The sequence below is a fragment of the Sinocyclocheilus rhinocerous genome, unplaced genomic scaffold (assembly GCF_001515625.1).
Source record: "Sinocyclocheilus rhinocerous isolate Xijiao unplaced genomic scaffold, SAMN03320098_v1.1 scaffold402, whole genome shotgun sequence".
Classification (NCBI taxonomy): domain Eukaryota; kingdom Metazoa; phylum Chordata; class Actinopteri; order Cypriniformes; family Cyprinidae; genus Sinocyclocheilus; species Sinocyclocheilus rhinocerous.
Window position 1 is genome coordinate 321,218 of NW_015626336.1, and position 12,979 is coordinate 334,196.

The 12,979-nt window shown below is 36.8% G+C and overlaps 1 protein-coding gene across 1 annotated transcript; it reads right to left on the reverse strand.

The window, feature by feature from the left end:
* Positions 1-11,044: 11,044 nt before the first annotated feature.
* On the reverse strand, positions 11,045-12,577 carry LOC107711480 (forkhead box protein I2-like). The gene is made up of 2 exons (XM_016516462.1): positions 11,903-12,577; positions 11,045-11,806 (listed from the first exon to the last, which is right to left on the reverse strand). Exons 1-2 carry the CDS (start codon positions 12,537-12,539, stop codon positions 11,292-11,294), a joined length of 1,152 nt encoding a protein of 383 aa, XP_016371948.1. The 5' UTR covers positions 12,540-12,577; the 3' UTR covers positions 11,045-11,291.
* Between the last annotated feature and the right edge of the window lie 402 nt (positions 12,578-12,979).

Below are 12,979 nucleotides of genomic sequence, written 5' to 3' on the forward strand. Positions count from 1 at the left end.
TAGTTACAGAAGCAGCACATTAGAAAGAAATGCAATCATATGGGTTGTAGACCCTCGTGTCAAAGAGTGTGGATTCCACTGAATTGCCTGAATCATTGTAGATTTGCATTCATTTTACATTCAAATTTGGGGCTAGAGGCCCCGGCAATCCAAGCCCTCCAAACAAGCCCGGGCCTGAACCCCTCCAGTGTTTTCCTCCCGAGTCTCCGAGCTGGTAGACGTGCCCTGGCCCACCACCCTCGGAGACGTGCGGGACAGTGGACCTGCTGGGAACAGACAGACAGGCAGTCTCTGGCCTCCCCCACACAGGCCGTCCAGCGCTCCATTGATCCATTACTGCAGGCAGCTAACCGCATTTACATAGTGATCAGATAGTGACGCTCTCTTTGAGTTGCATCAGGGCAGAGGGCAGGGTAATGACGGCTAATAATTACTCCATTTAGTGAAGGAGGGGCAGAGACACCGCTTAAGAATACAGCGCTGTTAGATCTGCCAACATGCAACTTTAAATCAGTTGATGTTCAATTCTAAAGAGTCCATATTGGCTATGAAAGAATGCCTTTACTGTTTGAAAAAATAAATAAAAACTGTGATTTGATGCTGATGTTTGGTTATTCCATATCTTGGTCATTTTACTGTTCAGGTTGATTTTACATGACACAAATGCAGATACTTTTATCCGAAGCAGATTATCTGAAGTTATTTTTCTTGGAAATTGAACCTATGCACTATGCTGTAACATTAGAGTAACATATTACTATCAAGGGTTATTATAGTTAACTAAAACTAAAAAACATTTTGTTACTTGAAAAAAAAATTTAATGTTAACGTATTGCCACGGAAACATTTCTCATTTTTATTTAGCCTAACTTTTACTAAAATAACTAAAACTGAAATAAAATAAAATAAATACAAACTATAGACAAAAAAACAAACTAAAAATAATAAAATCACAACAAAAATACTACATCTTTAAGTTTAAAAATTCAAATCAAATGAAAAAAAAAAAGAATTAACTATGAATTATTCAAAAACTACTAATAAAAACTATAATACTTATTTTATTTTGAATGCACCAAAACTTTTCACCAAACGTTATACTTGTGCATTCATTAATGATAACCATTAATAATAAAATGATCGTGGATTCATTTTATCTAAATGAACCGATAATTCTCCCAATCAGTCTACTTTGATTTTTATTTGTTATTTATATTTACATTTTAAATTATTTAGCCGATATTCAAAAGCGATTAAAGAATGTGAAACATTATAAAAATCTTACAGATATATTGAAATGAGAAGTGATCTGAGCAGATCTATCTATCTATCCATAATCATTTTTTTGGGCTTGCCTTGACTTTGGACAGATCCACTGTCAGTCTTAATGGTCTACCAAACTTAATGAGCTGCAGTCTAACTGGTCTGTGGTTGGAGCTGAAGTTTGATGAGCTGATTTCTGACCGTGGCCGGTCCTGTCAGGTAGCTCACAGTGGGGATGAGCCGAGTGAAAGACTAAAGCGCGTTGTCAATGGTGTCGCTGACCCGCAGGATGAATGTTTGGTTAGGCTTAACCTGCTGAGAGGCAGCAGGGGTTAAAACAACTACAAGACCTCAAAAGATCTCTCCCATGTCAGCCTCAAAGGAACAAGAGCACAGCTGGGCCTCAATGACACAAACACACTCACACATGTACAGAGAAATCGGACTTGTTAATGTGTTCTGGGCCAAAACATAGTGAACTGAATGTAGGAAGATTGCGCTCCTGCTGTCAAAAGGTAGGCAGCATAATGTGGCTGCCTTCTAAGAGAAATCCTAAAATGTACACATGAGAAATGTTTCACTCAGTACTAAAAATATATAGATAAAAATATTTAAATCTCATTAAAAATGCTATTTTACCTAATATGTAATGTATACACAATATAATAATATTGTATCCTGTATCTAATGATTGCATTGTTATCGCAAACTAAAACTATTATAAATAGTTTTCATTAATTGAAATAAATATCACATTAAAAATTACACTGAAAAATAAAAATAGAAATAGAATTAGTCCCATGGCAATAAATAAGCTTAAAACAAAGTAAGTTAAAAACAAACTGAAGTACTAAAATTGCTAAAACTTAAATAAAAAAATTCAAGATAATTAGACATAATAAAACTAAAGTGATAAAATGACAAAAGCACATAACTAAATAACAAAAAATGTAAATAAAAATGAAAACTGAAATAAGTACTAAAAAACTAAAACTAAAATACCAATATTAAAGCTAAAAAAGTAATAAAAATGAAAAAGCACATAACAAAATGACCGAAATATAAATTAAAACCAAAACTGAAATATAAATATTAAAACAAACAAAAAAAAATAATAATAAAAAATGACAAAAGCACACAAAATGACTAAAACAAACTAAAAATTAAACTGAATTGTTAAATTTTTTTAACAATATTTAAAAATAAAAGTTCATTCAAATAAGTACTGTAATCGTATATAAATACTATACGATTTGGAATACAGCAATAGTTGATGTGAAAGCAATCCAACAAAACAAACAATGATCATTCAGTTATTCTACTCATCATATTTTTATCAGTAGAGATGCGCGACAGTTTGGAAAAGAAAGTGTAACCTTATCTTAGTTTATTAGAAACAAGTGGTTCTTTGAAAAACGCCAGTAAACTATTATAAGTCCCTTTATGAGGAGCTGCAAATCCAGATGATCTCTTTAGTCGTGTTGGTAATCAAACACCGTTTGGTTCTCTAAGACAGCTGAGAATGCTATAGTCGTCTCTTACTCTTCCTCATCATACATCATCCCTCTCTATGTCTGATCTTCCTCGAGGACGGTAAACCTTCACACTCAATACTATCTGAAGCGTCAGTCTGCTGTCTTTCACTGCGGTCTGTGATCCGAGTGTCATCCGGTGCATGACGCTTCTTTCTGGGCTGCTAAAAACAGGCCGCTCATCAAAGCTGAGCGTGGCCCATTTGAAGTGAGGGCATGCGAAACGTTCATGGGATGAGCTGTCAACATCACCCGTCTCTCGCTCACTCGCCCGATGTGATGTCATGGGAATGGAATGTGGTCACATGACAATATCCTGGTCAGAATTGCAGGAAATGATGTTGTTTTGTGTACTTAACAACCATTACAACACACGCAACAGTTACACAGAGATGGGCACACACAAATTGGTGTATTTAACCCATAGTTTGCATTTAATTGTTCATTTGCATTCACATGTTTCTTAATGTTTCTCTGTTCCACAGTATATGACTGTAAAACACTGTGCAGTTCACAAGATGCTCTGTGAACTCAAAGTACTATAGTAACAATTTTGGTCACTGCAGATTGCCATGCATGACACACAACAATGCAGAGATGAGATGAAATGCATAGACTTTTTTTCTTTCTTTCTTTTTTTTTCATTTAAATTTTTAACCCCAAGTTAAAAATTTAACAATTACAACAAAATAAATTATAAAATAACAAATTTTCAAAATAATAATAAGAAAAAGAACATTATTAACATTATAACAATTTTTTTTAAAGTATGCTATAAAATAAGTATATATAAACTTTTGTTCTCAAAATTGGGGTAATTAAGGTTTTTAAGTTGTTTAAAATTAATATTTTTATTCAGCAAGGACACATTCATTTGATCAAAAGTGACAGTAAAGACATTTATAATGCTACAAAAGATTTCTATTTTAAATACACCATCCTTTGAACTTTGTTCATCAAAGAATCCTGAAAAAAAAAAAAAAAACGAATTACAGTTTTCACAAAAATATTGAGCAGCACAACTGTTTTCAAGATTGATAATAAGAAATATTTTGTGAGCAGTAAATAAGAATATTAGAATGATTTCTGAAAGATCGTGTGACACTGAAGAGTAATGATGCTGAAAATTCAGCTTTTCTTCACAGGAATAAATTGCATTTTACAATATATTCAAATAGAATATTTTAACTGTAATAGCTATTTTAACTGTAATAATATTTAACAATATTACTGTTTTTATTGTATTTTGATTAAATAATAATGGTATTTTTTTAGGTTTTTATATGTACACTAAAGTAGAACAATGTGAATGCAAACCAAACTGGGCATTTTTTTCACTTAATTCACTTTTGGTTCCTTAAAACAGGACTGAAATGTAAAAACACCCTTAAAATTTCAACCATGTTCACTTCCAAAATCTGTTTATCGGCAGATTTTTGTTCCTCCTGAAATTCAGCGAGCCCTTTGATGTCGACCACAGGAGGATCTTCACCAAATATATAATAATGAGTGTTATGAGGATGAGCACCTTATCACAGTAATTCACTGAGGGAGTTTGGGGTCACTCTCTCATTTAAAGCGCTTTCTTCTCTTCTTTAGATTGATAGCGGATTCCTCTGAAGTCCGGCCCAGCCTTGAAGTGCAGGCTGGATTATTCCCGAACACAAAGGGTGTGGTGTGGTAGAGGCATGTCTGGCCTCTTTTGAAAGGGTATCACTTAGTCCCCTCAGCAACGGATCATCTGAGGCTTACACAGGCCTGCAGAGGACACAACACTCTCAGACTGATGCATGGCATTAAGGGAAAGGTTTGGGGGTGGAGGTCTTAATTAAACTCACCAATTTAGATCTTTTTGTGCAGTATAAACTGTCACAGCGTATTCTGACACAAGCCACAGATAAATGACGTCTGCACTAAGACATGTCATCACATGGAAATTTGGTTTTTCACATCATGACCCCTTTAAGACATTTTTCTGCATATTTTATCATGCACAAGTTGAAAACTGTAAGTCTATTTATTCTTACAAGCACACTGATTTTTTGCTTCACAAGACATTAACTGAAGGACTGGATCTGCTCCCATGAAGAAACAAACTCATCTACATCTTGGTCTGAGTAAAGTGTCAGCAAATGTTTTTTCTCAGGTGAACTATTTCTTTAATGCATTAACTAATGTTAACAAATAAGACCTTATTATAAAGTGTCACTGAAAATTAACAGGTCTTGGCTATCATGCATCACTAAATACATCATGTTCCCATCACAAAATATGGCAAATGATTATTAAAAAAAATGCCAAAGTGAACAATTTCTCTAACAAAAAAAAAAAAAACTAGAAAAGTCTCATCACAATCAATCAAACAAAATAAACTGTTTTCCACAGCAGAATGCTGAAGACCTCAGCATGAGGGTGTGAAAATACCTTGAAACTGCATTACACTGCTTTTTATTTTCCACAGCCATTTTTTCATCCAGTCACTGATGCACGCACTATTTCCCAGTAGCCATATATCAGTCCCATCACACACCAATATTCCCAACACAGTGGCTGAAGCCTCCCTAAATCATTTTGCATGTCAAGTGCTGACAGCTCAGAGAGCTTATACGGGTCTGGCTCTATATAAACGCATCCTTATGGAGGCTGCTGGGCCGTTCTCTGGATCTCATGCCATTATCAGCCCATACATTACCTCTTTTATGGGCCCGGTAAGGAGTCTGATGAAACCATACCAGAGTCATGCCAGTAGATGAGCATTATCCTCAGATATCGAATGTATGCTTCATGTTTTTTTACAGAGCTGCGAGGATCCCGATGTTCCCAGCCGTGTGTTGCTGCGGCCTTAAATATTTAACTACCTCCAGAGATCTCGCAGCGATATGAGATATTAGCCTCCTAATTCCTGCTGACTGGTACAAGCAGATGTTGAACGTCAGGTTGGATGAAGACAGAATAAGTGTCTGAACTATCATGTTCTCCAGGTCAGACGGGGTCGGTTTTCATATCGCGCATTCGTTTGGTGATAAAGCTGGGTTACGAGGCTGGACACGATGCCCAGGATCCAGACACAACATTTACTGTAGTATGGGTTTGACAGTGATGAACAGACCGTAGGATGACTGAACCATCACTACTGTAAGTTATGGGTCTGTTTTGATAGAGCTGACTGGGCAGTAATGGTATCATGTTCATGCATCAAATGCAAGTCAGGTCTTTCCAATGAGGTCATGAAAGCTTACACAGATTTGATTCTTTATAAAGTCTAGTTATATTAAAGTTTTATCGATACTTTATCATCTACATCAAATTGATTGACTTCAGGGAGGCTATTTATGCAACTGAATAAGTTTAGTCCAGTGTAACTGCTAATTTACATCTATCTTAGTGTCTTTTCTTGACTGCTGATATACAGTACCAAAGGTTGGACACACTTGAATGGATGTATTGTATTATATCTAATGGCATACGCTTATATGACTCAGATTGTATGAATTTCATTATTAAACATTTTTTGAGATTATTTGATTGAGAATTGTATTTGTTTATATAAAGTATTACATTACAGGAATATAATAGTATTGTTTATATAAAATATATAATATTCATTTTACAACAACATAATTATATTAATTTTTTTTATTTGTTTTATATACGATATATAATAAAGTAGAGCAGCCAGCCAGCAGCTAATTCTGTATACATTTACATTTCTAACCATTGAAAACATATTTAATGAGTTTTTACATGTTTTAAATAAGTTTGTACATTATTAAAATAGTAAAAATAAATGAAAAACATATTTACAAAAGTCATTCAAAGTGTTTAATAAGCATTAAAAAATCTAAAACTATATATACAGACACACACACAATTTTGGCCAATTTTCCATTGAAATAAATAACTGAATACTTTTTTATTCTAAAATATAGAAAATAGTCATAGAGAGAATGAGTAGGTGTGTCCAAACGTTTGACTGCAAGTGCATTTAGAACATTTAATTGATTGACTTCCTATAAATGCAAGTTAACAGGTTTAATTCAGAATAACTATCTCAAAGTCTTGACCTAGGATATACATTTTCCTGCTCTTGTGTCCCTAACAGGTAAAAGCATCTGTCGGCTAATGGCAATGGTGTTTCACACGTCCCAGAGTGCAACACTATCCTCCAGTTACTCATCAATTTGGTCTCAATCTGTGAGTCGCTGAGTGACTGCACTTCCTCAGGCCGAGTCTTATCAGTAACACGACACCTAAACCTCTGTTTATCTTTACAAACTCACGCTTAGTACCTGATCTCTGAACTATTTGGAAATTAAAAAGCATGAAGCCACACAAACAATAATATTTTCCGCATACTTCCAGCAGTGTATAGATAATGCACTGATTTTAATGAACCAATGCATGATTTCAAAACCCCTCACCTTACATAACGTCCTTTTCCCGGGATTCTTGGGCAAGGATTAGGTGTCAGATGTCAGTAGAAAGTGATATTTCCTCTTCCTGCTCTGGGAAAACAGGATTAGATTAGATTAGATCAGATTATCAGATTGGATTAGATTAGAATAATTTTAGTGAAACCTCTTGCACTGAAGTCTCAACAGTCCGTGTTACGATGAAGCTCTAGTTTAGCTTGCTGAGTTTAAACCTCTGATTATAGTTTTTCCTCACTGGAGGAGGACTAGAAGAACATCAGCACCCTTTGAGACCCTCACAGAGAGGCATGCTGGCCAATCCCTGCCCCAGGGCATCCTCACCTCACATACAGGAGCCTGGCACCTGGGAGATGGGAAAGGTGAAGGGTGAGGGCCCCCAGGGGCCCCGCGGTCAGCCTGGACCTTCAGCAATGGGGCAACACCTTCAGCATGCAAGTCAGTGTCCATCTGTGGAGAAAATATTCAAGATTTACTACATGACCCATAATGGTAGAGGTCAAGAAAATACAAATATGCATAAATTCTGACTACTTATGTTGTCTTTTAAATGCAAGAGTAAAAAGAAATCAAACAATATCAGAAATGATCAAATGCACCAATTATAGAATATTTACAAAAATAGAAGAAAACGAAGATTCCAACAACACTCCTACATATATTGGCAAGAAATAAAAAAGGATACAGTTCGTTGAATGCACTTAGATCTTATTTGTTTGTTTGTTTAAGAATTAATGACAAAATGCCCCAAACTGTTACACTCACTGGGGTAAGTTGTCACAGTGGAATCTGCCATTAAAAGGATTATTATAACAAAATGTATCAGCAAAAATACAAAAACATCAATAAATGAATGAATTAATAAATAAATAAATTGGTCAACCAATATTGTAAATAATAATATGTATAAAGTCGTGACAGCTAGCTCTGACAACGAACCTTTAGGCTAATATCGATTTTCATTATATAGCAACTTGCTAGACACAGCTAGCCTGAAAAATATGATGACATTGACAGCTTGCTTGCTCGAATTTTAGATCAGAGGACAGAATTCCCAAAATGTCACCATAATCTGCGCCTTTGATGTTGACAGGAAATCATAGAATCTGAGGTAAGTAAACCATGTTAAGCCTACCTGTACGAACATGTAGCCTAAACTTTCTTCATGTCACATTATCATTAGCGAATTCATATTATTGGCTATTTTAGCATCGGCTATCGTGAGGTATCGATGCTTGATGACGTCGGTATCAATCTGTAACATGTGAAGAGAGTTTCACAGTCCCGCGCCTATTGGACTCAGTTGCACAATAATTCATGCAAATGGACAGAAACCAGCGATTATAAGGATGAACAAAAACAAACAGACAGTTTTTAATTTCTATTACTTTAACTGCAATTGTACAGTTCTGCTTGTCCATTTATGGAAAAATGCGTCGAGACTAGCCTACAAGGGGAAATTTTAATTACGCAAATTTTCGGTGTTTTCAAAATAAATAAATAAAAAGTCAACATAAAAAAAAAAACATGATATCACATGAGAAAACTTTGAAACAAATAGAACCACAGACCCTAACACGCATAACATGAAAATAAATTGCTTAAATACTGATTAATGATGTTTAGAATCAGTTACACTTAGCCTATTTGTTATGCAGTTAACTTAGAACTTAAGGCACTTGTAGTCTAAACTAAAAGTAACTTTTTTTTATTTTTTATCATCTTAGACATTCTTATTTATCATTGACCCTTATAGTGTTTTATAAATTAATAAGGCTAATTGCATGTAATTTGGCCTCATTTAAGTCCATTGCAATTGCATGTTCTTCTCACCACAGATATATTGTCACTATGAGAATCTATCCTGCAATAGTGGAACAACAATGTCCTTTGTTAGAACAAAGGCACACGGAGGGAAATGCGCTTTCATTTGTTCTGTGTTTTCACTAGAGAGCAGCAGGGTGTCTCTGGTGATGCCAGATCCGTTTGCGTTCCAGCACCGTGGACACGAATCTCCTGTCAGTTCTGCTTTATCCCAGACAACAGAGCCAATTCAGTTGTATTGTAGTAAGGCCTATGTGTTTATTTTCATTTTCTTTCTTTAATATGGGACCTGGAGTAGACTGACTTTGAAATAAGACCATGAGCAGAAACCAAAAAGTCAGAAAAGCCATATAAAGTTTGTGGCACAATCCTCTAAAGTGAACTTCACTCCTCAAGATGAAAAGTAGAACAAAGTGGTTTTACAGTCTGATGTGATATTGGAACCTTTATAAATACAAAAATGGTTCTGTTTGTTAGAAAACTGATTTAAAGTGCTTTAAAGAACCCAGAAATGTTCATCTGAAGAATTTAAAATGATTCAATAAGCACATTTTTTAATCTCCAAAGAACCATATAACAACTCAAGAACCTTAGAGCCACTAGATTTGGTTTTAAAGAGTGAGGATGATGTGAACCTTACAGCATCCCAGCTAACAGGGAACGTTCTCAGAACATTCTGACAAGGTTCTCTCAAAATTATGAACAAACATTCTTTGGTTATCTGGTCTTCAGTAACGTTCTGAATCATCATTTATGTATCGTTCATGGAATGCTTTTCTGAAACATTTTTGGATGTTCTTCTAACTGTTGTTAAACATTAAAGACAAGTTTCAGACTAAAAAGTAACTTTCCCATATTATTTGCAAAATGATTAAATTAAATTCTCCCTTAAATTTTCCTCTAACATTCATAACCAAGAAAAAAAAAAACATTTTTTAAACATTCAAAATATGAGATGTTCTAAGAACATTCAGAAATAATGTTTTCCTAACTTAATGGTAATATTCACCAAACATGGGATTTTTATACACCATTAAATAAGCCGAGAGTAAATAAAAGCTCCCAGAAAAACAGCCGAACTTTTGAACTCTCCAGATATGAAGCTGTGATGACTTGTCTAAATCGGCTGCATGCAAAGCGACAAGCGGAAAATGACTCAGTCTCACCTACTGTTTTCATGCAGGTCAGACTGGACGTGAGTTAATGGTGGAAGGAGAAGTTGAATCTCTAGATAAACCGGCGGATCATATAAGGCTATTTACACCATCACTCAAATGAGTCTGTTCCATTCAATGCCAGAGCTTGTACAGTAAATAAACAGGCTGAAAAACTTCCCTGAGATAATGAGGACAGTGAAGAGTTAAATGTGTCTGGCTTTTTGCAGAAAGCAATTAGGAGAAGACACAGCGGGGGCACAGATTAATTCAAACGCTCGATTAAACCTGAAATTCTTTTGATAAATAATTGTCAACTCAATATGTTTGCTGGAGTTGAGCTGTTATGGGAAAAAGATGGGCGCTGGTTAAATTACCTTGAAATTTAGGGTTCCAGAAAGAACACAACACATTTTCACTCAAAATTTCAAGTGTAATCTGATCTTTCAATGCTACTGTTCAAAACTAAACTGTACTTTAGTGCAAAAGCTAATTAAAAGTTGTCAGTAAACTGCCTGTTTGATTGCAGCCATCCACAAACTATATATAATTGCGAGCTACTGTAAACAAACTACATAAACATGCAAACATGTCTTAATTGCTGTTACAGTTATGTGCATCTCTGCAGCCACCCGCTGATCGCGTGGGAACACACTGAGATGCACTAGGTGTTTGTGTTTGTTGTGCCATTGAGCAGATAATGGGAAAACATCATAAACAGCAAATAAACAGAAATCGAAGCTACAGACATTTCAGATACATGCATGTTTATTTACAAATCAAAAACATTCCATTTAAATAAAATCTATCTACATTTGTTCTACAAAAAACAGAAGGCGCTTGTTATGGTGGCCTGGGAAATAGACATGTGTGGACTTGTTAAGTATCACAGTTTGGTGCAATGTTACCATTTATTCATAGCAGAATAAATGTAAATCATGCAAACCCACTTGCTGATGCATCCCAAAACACCAGAGAGTCTGAATGAAAATGAACTGTGCGACTGAGGTGAGCGTGTATAGAAATGAAGTCTAATGTAAGAACAGACTGTCCATGTACTCACAGAGCACATTAGAGGTTCACAAATTCTAAACTTCTGTTCCGTCCCGGTTGTAAATGAGATTATTGACACTGAAATGATTGGAGAGTGAGTTGATCAAGCCACTGTTGTTATGGGACGCTGAGTAGTAGTTCAGTCTGTTGGTGTTGAGATGGCCTGGTTCTGATGGAGGGGCAATTTCATGTCCAGACATGCCGTGCGTAAAATCCCCCAAGTGTCCAGAACTGACGTCTCTGCTTCTGATCCCGTTGCCGTTTCCAGCCATTATCGAGTTCATGTTACCGATAAAGTTGTTAAAACACGGGCTGTGCTCTGCGGATGGTGAAGGGGACGATTTAGGTTCGATTGAGGTCGGAGAGTTCTGGAGGCTCTGCGGGGAAGCGCTCATCAGACTCGCCGTGTCCGCCAATTTCAGCGCGTCCTCGGATTTTACCGACAGGCTACTGGCGTTTCCATCAGCTCTTCTCTTTCTCTTCCTTCTGAAGTTGCCGTTATCGAACATTTTCTCGCAGTTGGGGTCCAAAGTCCAGTAATTACCTTTCCCTTAAAAAGATAAACGGGAAAACATGTTAGTATTGCACTAAAATCTAGCGCGTAATTATGCACGCCAAACTTTGACTAAAGAGCATTCAAACTTACCAGGGTCGTCCTCATCCCGCGCGACTTTCTTGAAGCAATCGTTCAAGGACAGATTGTGTCTTATGGAGTTCTGCCATCCGGCTTTGCTTTTCTTATAAAAAGGAAAGTTGTCCGCCACATACTGATAAATCTGACTGAGCGTCAGTTTCTTTTCCTGCGCGTTCTGAATAGCCATCGCAATCAGCGCTGAATAGGAATAAGGCGGTCTGACCATCTTGAAAAGTTCTTGCTGACTTGAAATGGACAGCCAACCGAGATCCGCGTTTCCGAAGCCGGTGGGAGGAGGAAGAAACTGCCGCTGGTTCGACCCAAATCCTGACTGAATGTAAGAGCCTCCGTTCGGGCCGGAGAGATAGGGGGATGAGGTGATACCTGGGCTGTTCATCCACAGGTACGGGTTGGCTGTGGCTGAGGTGTATTCGCCGAGTCCGTAGCTGGAAGGATGCGCAGGTGGCCTCTGCGCGTGGTGGTGGTGGTGGTGATGGTGGAGGTTCTGTTGGTACATGCTGAAGTTGGTGTCGCAGTACACGGTCATGTCCAGGATGTCCTGCGCGTTGTGGTGCTGGAGGGTACTGGTCTGCTGGCTCGACGGCTGCTGCCCGAACGCGTTCATAATCCGTTCTCCCTCTAGAAACATGAGTTTCACCGATCAGACCCGCTGGGTGTGCTCGTCTCTGAGGGTTTACTCGAGAGTGCCCGAGTGCGCGTCACGGGAGGGGTATTTAACCTGTCCGGGGAGCTTGAGGTGAATGAACTGCTGCTTGGCAACCCCTCCCACAGTCACACTTCTCCTCAGTTAACTTCATCCAGTATGCATCGAGATCATTCATGTGATAAGCATTTGAGGTTCATGCTGAACCCAAAAACAAAAACCTGTTTAACTAAAGATTAAAACAATGGATAGGCCTACTTATTAATTTAAAAAATAAAATAAAAAAGAATATGTTATAGATGAGCGTCAAGTGGTCAAACTTTTAATGTCTCAATGTAGGTTCATTATTAAAAGTTTATGTGTAGATACAAACCTTAAAGTCTTGACTACAAAAAAATAAATGCAAAAAAAAAAAAAAAACCTAC